At 43.4% G+C, this 11,277-nt stretch overlaps 1 protein-coding gene across 1 annotated transcript; it reads right to left on the bottom strand.

Annotated features, from left to right (window-relative positions):
- Nucleotides 1-1,675: 1,675 nt before the first annotated feature.
- Nucleotides 1,676-9,694, bottom strand: LOC104296071 (chromosome unknown open reading frame, human C2orf71). The gene is made up of 2 exons (XM_009895898.1): nt 5,925-9,694; nt 1,676-1,805 (listed from the first exon to the last, which is right to left on the bottom strand). The coding sequence occupies exons 1-2, from the start codon at nt 9,692-9,694 to the stop codon at nt 1,676-1,678; spliced, it is 3,900 nt and encodes a 1,299-aa protein (XP_009894200.1).
- Nucleotides 9,695-11,277: the final 1,583 nt, after the last annotated feature.

The raw sequence follows: 11,277 nt of genomic DNA, 5'->3' as shown, positions 1-11,277 counted from the left end.
ATTTCAGCATGAAACCATAAAGAGATAAAATGATTGTAGCAGCTGAGCAGAAGCTGTTCTCCCACTCTGTTACATTTTCATCTTGCAAGCTACGTTTAGGCATGCAAAATGCTGGTTTTCTGCTGTCATGTTTCTGGTTTGTTTCTATTCTGCGTGGTTACCGCCAGCAGAACAGACAAACCCAAAATACCTGCAAACGTACTTGTACTTTTCTGCAGTTGGGAGAGAACTACACTTCTGATGAGGGGGAAGACTGGCCTGCAGAGTTTGCCCTGCTGATGATCTTTGCACTAATTAAATATGACAATTAAGTTTTCCTTGTGTCTGTGTCATAAAATGGCACTAAGATAATTGAAGAAGGATGGTTGTGATTAAGGCACTAGACCAAAACTCAGGAGTTCAGTATCCAAAGGGATCCCTTGTACAGCATAAGACGAGCCTCAGTTCCCCATCGTGAAGGTGGGCAGGAAGGGTTAAAAACCCTGTGTGAAGGTAAAGTCCCCAGACACCACCATCAGGAAAACTGTAGGAAAAAAATAAAACTATTCCTATCAAAATAGGACTACAAATGACTTTTTTTCTGGATCTTGTTCTGTACTGAAATTGCATATGAAAGCACATCAAATTAAATTAATTAAAATTACACTAATTGAAAGTTGCATCTTAATTGTTACGATAAATTAGATAGGTGAGCAAGATCCAGTAAATTCTGAAACAGCGTTCCAGTAGATGCTGTAAAAGCCTAGGATTAATCATAAATAACTTGTGTTTTTATTAACAAGAATCTGTCTAGACTCTTCACTGAAATTACAATAAATCCCCTCAAACCGCATACATCAGAAAGAATATAAACCTGTTCTGGGGAGAAAAGGATTCTCTATGCTAGCATTCTCTTCTCTTAAAAAAAAAAAAAAAAAAAAAGTCCTTAGGTGCCTGTTGTTTGATTGGGGTATTACAAAACTACTCTAATCAGGATTAAGCCTTGTACCCTGGAAACTAGGGGTGATGAGATTACGTGATAATCAAAGGTGATTTAGAAGATCAAAGCCTTTTTGAGGGAATAAGATCCCTAATTTTATTCCTCTAAAAGGGGTTATTTTGTTTTAACTTGTATTTGACCTTATTCTCTCTCTGCATGTTGATAAATATCTAGTATAAAGATGTGGCTTTGCTGAAGCCATTGATGTTTTTGCGATAAAACACAATTGGTTCAGGATTTTACCTCGTTCCCCAGAAATGAACAGCCGCTTTTTTATATAACTGAAACTGTGATGCCTCCTGAATAAATAACATGTCAAATAATGATAATTTCTGAGGTTTTTAACTCCTTTAGCTACACAGGGGAACAAAGGACTTGGTGACCCATCCTGTTTTTATCAAATCCGTTTGCCTCAGACTCACCCAACAGCAAAGTATTTCTCTCACTCGGTGTAAATCTCTGAGTTAAACCATTAAATGCCATCCAAAGGAGAAGCAGCTGGCTACTGCTCTGCTGGTGTTTCCTCAGGTTGTTGAGGCCAGTTTGGGTTTCCAGATGCAACGCCATCATAGTGTTTCCTTGTGAGGAACAAATGAAGCCACAAATGAAGTTTTGGAGGCTTTGGGTTAAGGCTGTTTCCTCCCTCCAGAGCCTCTGGCCTTGCTCGTGCCTCTGCCTTCGCGGGGGCTTCTGCTGTCAGTCCCTCTGCAGCCCCTGGCCCACGACGTAGAGCTCGGGGTGGGAAGCGGATCTGTTGGACTCTCTGATTTCAGGGACGCAAGGGCTGTTCCAAGAGTCGCCTGCTTTTCTAGGGCTCTCCTCCAAGCTGCAGAAGGAAAGATGATTAAGTTAAGCGGCTAATGAATTGTGACTTTTTAAAACAGCGCCGTTTAAACCACGTTAACCCACAAAGCACCAATGCTGCACAATATGATGTCATTCCCTGTCTCCTCCTATATAGATGCTCTTTATACGCACCATCTTTATTTTATTAATGCGATGCCAAATGCACTGTACTGTCCCCTCCCAAAACTCTCTTGGGAAGCAAACATTTCGTATGCTTAATAGGGGATCAGTACGAATCTGGGTTCACTTGCAGACAGAGACAGATTTGAGCAAAAAGTGTTGTTCCGGATTCTGCTGGAGGAAAGGTCTTACCTCTGTTACGCATCAGCTTCGTGTGGTTACAGTGATTTCTGAGTATGCCAGCCTGACTGCGGGATGTGTATTCTGGTGGTATAAATCTGCCACACTGGAGACAGGACAACTGAGACGTAGAATGTGTAAATGATGTTCCTGAGGCTGCACCAGCAATCTCTAGGTGCACAAGGGCTTTATGAATCAAGACTCATAAAGCTAGTCATGAATATCTCGCGCCATGGGCCCCCATGCTGAAATGTGCCCTGTGTTGCTGTAACTAATTAAATTGTTTTAAGCTCTACATGAGGACATATTCCAGAGTTATAGAATCATCTAAGTTGGAATTGGGGAATTATTGTATTTTAAGCAGATAAACGGCTAAACTGAATTAGCTTTCAACTACAGGCAAGCTGTTATGTTCCTTTTCTGACTGCTAGGACTTTACTGATTTGAACTGCTGAATGAAGAGATTTGTGATACATGGACAGTCATGAAACTAATCCAGATTCAAATATCCCCCAGCTGCAGAAGGTGCCACTTGGGCTACTTGCTTTGGGCCTGATTCAGTCAACCCAATCCATTCTCAAGCCCTCCTTGAACAATATTTTAAAGGCAATAGTGTTTAATCTTCTATCTCTGCTCTACCTCTTGGGAGATTAGCAGTCTCAATGAAATATTATTTAATTTAATTGCATACACAGAAATCCTGTTACAGATTAACAGGATTTCTATGAGCAGAGCAATTGTACATGTTATGCCTTGATAAGATGCCAATAACTGTGGATTGCTATCAAATGACTAAGCTTAGAAACCAGGAAAGTTAGCTCAGTCTGTCCATCCGCAGGCTGTCCAGATGGGAACCAACGTTACTGACTAGAGCACTGAAACTGAAACTTTTGTCCAGGTATCCTAAGACTAAACACAAAAGCTCTAGCTCCAGCCTTAGTTAGGGCTAATGATGTTTTAAGTCCTGATATTCCTTAGAGCATGGCATGGGCAGGAGACGTGCTTGGGAAAGGAGTGCTTTTTGCCTTCTAGGGCAGGAGTGAGTGTGCAGGAGACACACAAATCTGTGCACAGCACTGACATTTAATGCCTGGCAGTGCCATCCAGCAAAACGAGATGGAAGTCGCCTCTTCTTTTTGGTGTTTCTGCTAAAATGGAGTGAGTGGGAGAGGGTACTCAGCTGCCTGATGAGGAACATGTTGCTTGTACAAGCTCCTACCTTTAGCAATCTGCTTCTCAGCAAATGGATGTTTTAATTGGGCATGGAAAAAGTGGAGAGATATATCCCGGAGTTTGGGAGCGTGGGAGAAACTGGCTAACTCACTGATTTTCAAAATGTTTCACCTATAGAAGAGTGATGCTATTGTAGGTTTGACTCCATCACCCCTCCCTCCTGCCACTAGTGCTTGAAGCTGCCAATAACTCACAAATACTTCACACATACAAAACAAAGGCATTGTTATACTTGGAGAGGAGAGGTAGAGTGAAGGAAGGAGAGGAGACTGACAGCTGAGTGGGAATAGCTTGTGAATTTGAGACCAGATGCAAACATGGCCAGAATGAGGAGGTTTAGGAATACAACATCTGGTTTAGGGAGACATTTTGAAATTTCCCTCTGTCAGCTGAATGGATTGCAAAGCAGAGGAAGCCCTGGATGCTTAATGAACTTCACAGAGAAAGATGGATCAGAGTGCGATGGTTTGTCTGTTATGGCATCTGCTAGAAGAGCAGGGGTCGGCATCTGTACATGGGGATGTGGTGCTCAAAGCTGTGGCAACTGCTCCAGTCCTCAGCAGGAGATGACCAGCAGTGATGTGAGGGGCTCTCAGAGCTTCTGCCATGTGCTGATTCCTAAAATGGTCCTTCTCTGCCTGTCAGCGCGTTTGCTGTGATATTCATATCGGGCCATTCAATGCAAGGTCTGTAAAATTTTACTCCAGGAAGCTTATTATAAGTGTAAGAAAACATGGAGTAGTGTATTGCATCTTAAATCAGTGCACGTGGTAATTAATGGGCTAAATTTCCCTTTTGCTTATATTGATATAAATTTGGACTAATGCAGTAGGATTACTTTTGATGTCCATTTATAAAATGGTAAGTTGAATTTGGCTCGGGATTTATTTCATTTTTCCAAAATGCTGTATATCATAACACTAGGATATATATATTTTTTTTTTATGAAAGGGTTGATTTTATTTACAGTGGTTTTTTTATATTACTCTCTATGCTCTGACAGATTATAATAGAAAGATAATACACCCCATTGAAGCATAAATTAACTAACAATTTATAATAGACTGTTTTTAAAATTGACCCATAAAACTGCCAGGGCTTTTGTCTTGCAAGGTTTGACATAAAGCCTCTTTTGAAAACATTTATTTCTGCTAGCAGGCACTGGAGTAGACAAAGCTGTCTTCATGCAGTACCTAACCACAACAGAAAACCCAGCAACGATGTACAGGACTTTTAGGAAATCCTCAGATGTCACAATATAATGCAATATTAGAACAGGGAACGCAAAATGGTTTGCATTTCCTGGTGGGTTTTGCCTGTTTTGTTCAGCACTTTCTTCTACTGTCAGTGTGGGAAACTTGGTCCTTATTCTGTTTTTGGCAAGGGATTGTCAGGACATCTGACTTCAGTATCCACAACACACTGAGTGCAATTTTGTCTCCTGATGGGGTTGGTCTTGCAACCCCTACTCATGGGGTCGATTCATGTGATTTCAGCTGTTCGGTGGCAAGAGTAAAAATACTCCTCACGTGAGGAAAGGTTACCTGAGAAGGGTCTTAATCCACTTGCATAGCTTAGAGCTTAATGGACTTGAACATCCTAAGATGCTAAGAAACTAGAATAAAAACACTTTGCACTTCCTGGCTGTTACGATGATCTTTGAGTACTCCCAAATACCAATTTCTGTTTCCTGGCTGTTTTTGTGATTTATTTTTTTAAGTGGTAGAGAAAATTTAAAGCTAAGCTCATTTTATTTTTTTTTTAAATGGTCACCAATGGTACCAAACGTGGAATTGACGTGTGTTGATGCTTCAGTTTCTTTAAACTGACTTTTTCAGAGCAATGAATTTCCAGTAGGTATGGGAGGTTTTTCCACTTTGAAAACTGGGCTTGGGCTGTGGACCTATCACACTTGAAATCAGCACCTAGATCTGAAAGCCTACACGAGAAGCTCAAAATCGGTAATTATGTCCATACAGATCCTTGCCTACACATAATCTGTCTGTCATTCTTGCCAGCTGATTTGAAACATTTTAATATAGATTTCAGCTGAACAGTTTATTGGCTTAGCGGCTGATGTGAGGAATGATACCACTCCTCTTGGTCCAAGCCTACCTTCTCATGGTTGTCTAAAAGATGTTTATAACTTGAGGGTTACTTCAGAGCTTTTAAGAATTAAATGTGGATGTCCTTAGCCCCCATGCAAATAAGGGGAGTTCTGTTCCATGAAAACCAACGCTGAATTTTCCCTGGGGTGCCTGTCACAGCAGATGTGTAAGTGTGAGGCTTCAGCAAGCCATGGAAAGTTAACTCTTCCCTTTATTCAGACTGGTAGTTTACTGAAATCTTGAGGAATAGAATAGAATAGAATATTTCAGTTGAAAGGGACCTGAAACAATCATCTAGTCCAACTACAGTGTTATCTTTGCTCAGCCATCTGTTCTGAACACGAACAGGGCACTTTTCTGAGAAATCTCTTAACGACATTAAATTCTCATCAGGAGTTTAGCACTGCATTGGCTTTCTATACTTCTGCTTCCTTGGCCTAAAGTGGAAAGTTTCTTACCTCGCTTGGTTAAGTGCGGGTTCGCTGCCAGCTGTTACAGGAACTGGAAGACGAAACTGGACCCCTGGTCGGCGGTCAGAGAAACTTCTCCTCACAAATGGCTGAGGATTGGCGGCACTCAGGGAGAGCTTTCTGGTCCGGTCTCCGGTCTGCCGGAAAAGCAGACTGCTCTTTTGAAAAAGCGGTGAAGTTTCAGGCTGGCTGGTCACCTCCACAGCAGGTTTGGTGGGTACCAGGGGAGGTCTGGCTTCAAATAAGGAAGAGGTGGCTGGGCAAAATATCGAACCGACATTGCTGCCCCTCTTGGAGGAGGAGAGCTGGTGCTCGTCTCCAGCATCCAGCCCAGCTCTCAGCCCCTTGTAGGAGCGGGATGGGGAAGTTGGTGGGGAGGGGGTGGTGGGGAATGGAGGGGGGCTTGCATCTCGGCGGTAGGCTGGGGAGCCCAGCAGCCGGTGCGGCGTTGGCGAGCTTTGTTTGTGACCCGTGGGAGGGCTGAGTGGTTTTCGCTGGGGTGGTGGAGAGGGCGTCTTCTTCTGCGAGGTTGGGCTGGGCACCCTGGGGCTAGAGGGGGGACTGGGTTTCCTCTGCATGGTGGGTGAGCTTGGCTGCGGGTTGCTGAAAGGCTGCAGAGAGTGTCTGTGGTGTGCTGCGGGGCTGAAAAGCTGCTTCTCAGTTGGTGGAGAAGAAGGAGGAGTTCTCGTTGGGGAGACCCTCCTGGAAAACGCTGAGCCTTTTTCATTTCTCCGGAGTGAATCCGGAGAACCATGCTTCTGGTATTGCACTGAAGTCCTGGGTGAACTGGGCTCTTTGCTCTCTGAGCTGTTGCTGTGTGGTTTTGAAACTTCACTGGGATTTTGAAGAGGAATAATTTTATGGGTTTGCTTGTACAAATCTGCAGCCTCTTTTCTCTGGGTCGCCAGTATCTCCTCCTGGCTAGGGATGTGCACGTTGGTAGGGTTCAGCTCCAGAGAGTACCTCTGCAGTTTCTCGTCCTCTGCTCCCGTATTCCTTAGACCTTTATTAGCAATTGCACTGGGGCCACTGATATTTTTACTTGGCAATAAGTCAATGTACTGAAGGGAGGCTTTCATTTTTGGGGAAACTTGTGATCTCCTAGTCGTATGAAATTCTGTTTTGATGGGCTTTTTGGCATCTTCTGAAGAGCTTCCTTCTATTCTGGCAGTTTCTTCAGGCTCAGGTAAGTTAAAAGAAGTGTCCATTAACATTTCAGGTGGTGGTGGTGGCAAGTTCTCAATGTCTTCATCAGTCTCTTCCTTTGTGTCCTTGCTCAATTCTGCAGCTGGTGCAGGAGGAAAGGCATTTGGAAAACTAGAAGAAACCCCACTGGTGTTTGAAGGGTTTGTGTCTTCTACTGGTGAAACACGATGCTTAAGATTTAAAGGTGCCAGGCCTCTCTGAAAGGGAATGGTGGGTGGGATGACTGGAAGTCCAAATTTTCTGATGCACTTTATTGGTCCTAAAGTTCTTAAAGGTGCGGCTTTTACAAGATCATCAGTAGGACTGAACGTTTCAATAAGCTTTTTGACGGACTGTCGAGGGGCACAGCTGCTGCCAACGGGCATTTGTGCTCCAGGAGGCTCTTTTTCTTTGCCTCCTGATGTCTCCTGGGTGGGCACGGTAGCTCTTAAAGGCTTCCTGCCTCTTTTTTCATCCAGCTGATGGGCAGGATTTTGATCAACCATGAACAAAGGGACTTTGTCCTGGTTAGGCAGGATGCTGAAATTTTTTGAGAGGCATGCCTTCAGTTTGCTAGAGGACCTAGATGTAACTTGCTCATCCTGCAAAGAAGCTGCTGTTCTTGATTTCCGAGGCTCCGGGTTGTTTTCTGTATCCTTCTTTCCATAAAACATTTCCAGCCTTTTGCTGAGCTCTTTTTGAGTTCTCTGAAGCTCTAGGAGGGTCGGGTCCTCTGCCTGGCTTCTGAGGGACTCCTCTGATCTGGACCGTCGTTGTTTTCCAAAGGTTTTCTGGTTGCCTGTTGCTGTACTGGGCCTTGTTCTTAGGACTGCTCTTCCACTCTCATCCTCTATCCATTCTTTACGCCCAGATTTAGCTGGGACAAACTTGATTTTTTCACTGATTGCATCTTTCATCTTCAGAATAATTTCCTCTGTCTCTGCATTCTCTGTCCTCTTGATGGACTGCCTTTGTGTGTTATCAGTGACCGCAGGCGAAGACAGGGGCCTCCTTGGCAGAGCATCCTTCCCCATTTCTGATAAACTTGTGTTGTCGTCATCCTCCCCCAGGGTACTTCCTTCATCGTCATCATCATCTTCAGAAGGAAAATCTGTTGATTCACAGATTTTGAAATGTTCACCTTCCTGAGTAGAGTTGGACTGTAAGAAGTTATAGTAACGGCTTTTGCTCAAGCCTGCATATTGGGGCATGGCAGCAATGCTTTCTGGTACTCCACCCTGAAAAGAAGTCACTTCTCTCCCCTGCACGGGTGAATAAAATATATCTTTAAAATGCCTTTCAAGTGCACAGTCATGGGATGTGGCTGTGCCCAGTGACACTGTCCCATCACGCATGTGCTCTGCTGTTCTGGTGTGCTTTTGGGACAGATGTCCATGTGCGCAGGAATCACAGCTTGCTTGTCCTCCATGCTGGCTGAGAGCACTGAACTCTTTGAGGGATTCACTGTCCACACCAATGCCACTGTCCTCAGAATAGAGAGTCCTGTCATCACCATGGGACTGAGGGGGTCCCACTGTTGAGGCTTCGAGCAGCCTTACTGTCCGTAGCAGGCGCTCATCAAAGCTTTGCTTTGCTTTCAGTTTTCCTTCCAAGTTGCTTGCAGCAGACTGCAGGTAGCTGCATGTCTCCTGGAGGGCGTCGGAGGTGAGGGAGGCCAGTGTCCCACTCAATAACTGCATTTTATTGACCGTGTACTGCAGTAGTTGTTGCAGAAGATCAGGGTGCTCCTTCAAATCACCTTTTTCTGTTGGCCATGCCAGATTGCCACCTACATCTTTGAGAAGATTTTCCCCATCATTGGCAATTTCTTCCAAAAGCTGGTTGATTTCATCAAAGCGAAGCGCGAGAAAGCTTACCATCTGCTGTAGGAAGAGCTGAGTTTGGGTAGCCTGGTTGGCCATGTGAAGTATAGTTTCATACTTGGAGAGGTTGGGATTTAAGTAGGCGTATGCACTCTGATGAGCCTTAACAAGCAGTTCTGGGAAATCTACTTTTTTCTCTGTCTCGCACGGGGCCAAAATGGACTTTTCTTTAATTTTGCTAGGTCGACCTTGCTTTGCCAGCTTATGATTTTTTTGCTTCTTTCCTTTCTTTGGGATTTGCTTTGCATTGCTTTCATTCTTGTCATCCCAAATGAAAGCTGATGCTTCTGATTCACAGGAGCTTTGCTTTCTGATCTGTATGGCCTCAGTGATGTGTTTTTGAGACTCAATCAGTTCGGACATAACAATCCCAGCATCCGTGGCTGCCCTCTCAATTTTCTTGTCTTCCCTGGAAACCTGGGGATCTGAATGAGCCTTGGAAGATAACTGCAAATTATCATTTTTGTCCTGCTCTGATAGAGTATTCTCCTTTTCTCGCGGGTAGTCTTTCCCCTGGATCCCATATTGGTGGAATTCATCAAAATTGTAGCAAGATGAACCCTTAACCAGCAGAGGGATTCCTTTATCTCCTGGATCAATACGCAAAATACTTTTGGGTTTATTCAAAGCCTTAAGACCACTTCTTGCAATAGTATTAGCAATTTCACTGTGAGAAGGTGTGCAGCCCATCCTTTCTCTGTCTTTGTCTTTATTTTTGATTATAATTCCAGATGAACCAGGGAAAACACAACAAAGAATCAAACTCACTGTTTTATGCCAAACTGCAGACCGGCCTTTTTCTCATGAGTTTCCCATCATGATTTCCGTTTTGTTGTCAGTTTTCATTGTTGCTTGCCTCAATCTCACGTGCTTACTGCCCAGCATCTTCTCTTGAAGTTGTGCACTGTCCCATTGTACATTCCCACTCAGGTTTTCTTCTTCAATTCAAAAAAAGGAGTGTGAAAGCTCTGCTGGATTTAGAGCTAATGGATTAAGAGGACTTGCGTGTCTCACTTCTGTCTTGACAGATGTCCACTACAAATAAGATTTTAAGCTCATTAGGATAAGCAGGCACCAGCCAGTCAGCACCCGTGTTGTATTTATAAAGGCACATTTTTTTTTCTGCACTATATTGGGAAGCAAAAGGACTTGGTACCTGTCCCTCCTTTTTTCCCTTGTTGCAAAACCATAACATACATTGAATGCAGAGATCCAAAGGAAGAGACTGTATTTTAAAGCCTTTTTGAAGGAAAATTAATCGAACAGGTGTGTAAGTGCCACTAGATACTCCTTAACAAAGAGAAAGGTGACCTTGACTGAGTACATATCCACTGGAGAGTACAAGCCATGAAATCGAATGGGTTACAGATGCCCATTAGACTTCTGCCTTGAGGGTCTTCAAAATTTTCCCCTGCTTGCAAGTGACAAGCTGTTTACTTTTTCCTTCTAAGACTTCCAAATGAGATTGGATTTTTTTTAATTCCCCTCAAGTGATCATTCTTGGAAAGGATTTTCTTCTCTTCTAGACAGCTTCCCAACCTGAAAAGCCGGACTGCACAATGACAGTATTTGCAGAGTAAGTTTTGTGTTTGTTGTTAAGATAGTGTCTGCATCTAGTGGATCTAAACCGATTTAAAAAAAAAAAAATAAAAATCATTTTTTCCTTGCTCTGAGTGTCTTGGGATAAAATTCGAAGGTGTTCTTTGCAGTCACAAACATGACCTGCTTACTTTTATTTCTTTTTCATTGGCTAGGGCTTAGTTCTCTTAAGTGCAAGACTTTATGGGTTAAAACTCTAAGGGGAAAAAAAAAAAAGTAGTAATGAATTAAAAATACAGGTTTTCTGAAAAAACAAAACCGGAAAACCCCTGTTGTTTGAATCACTTCTGAGGCCAGGACAGCATAATCCCCCTTTGAAAGAGAAAGGAATTGGATGAAGTAGGAGATACTTATCTTTTCCAGGTATTTATTTATGAAGGGTGGTATGTGAATGAGGGTGGTAACAGCAATCACCCCCCAGTTTCCTTCTCCATTACTTAGACTGGCCTAAGTGGATTTGTCTTTTAATTTCCGGATGCAGCCTTTATACCAAAGGTGGCCATTTCTCAGTATTGCAAAGGTTACAGACAACAGTGGCCGACTGTAACGCTGGCTAGAAGCCTGCAGCTTCTCTCCAGCAATGTGTTCTAACCATGTGGTTGCAGGTATCTTGTCTGATTCCCAAAGATCTTTGCGTGCTGCCAAGCCTACAAAACATTCTCAGGCTTTAAGGA

This window comes from Charadrius vociferus, unplaced genomic scaffold, assembly GCF_000708025.1.
Source record: "Charadrius vociferus isolate BGI_N301 unplaced genomic scaffold, ASM70802v2 scaffold242, whole genome shotgun sequence".
Classification (NCBI taxonomy): Eukaryota; Metazoa; Chordata; class Aves; order Charadriiformes; family Charadriidae; genus Charadrius; species Charadrius vociferus.
The sequence above is the reverse complement of the archived record's forward strand: the minus strand, read 5'-3'. Positions and strand labels throughout refer to the sequence as shown.

Excerpts from the sequence above, each read along its gene's own strand:
- LOC104296071 (XM_009895898.1), bottom strand. The coding sequence starts at position 9,694 with ATGGGCTGCACACCTTCTCACAGTGAAATTGCTAATACTATTGCAAGA. Across the intron at positions 1,806-5,924 it reads CCCGCACTTAACCAAGCGAG|CTTGGAGGAGAGCCCTAGAA; the intron begins GTAAGAAACTTT and ends TTCCTTCTGCAG.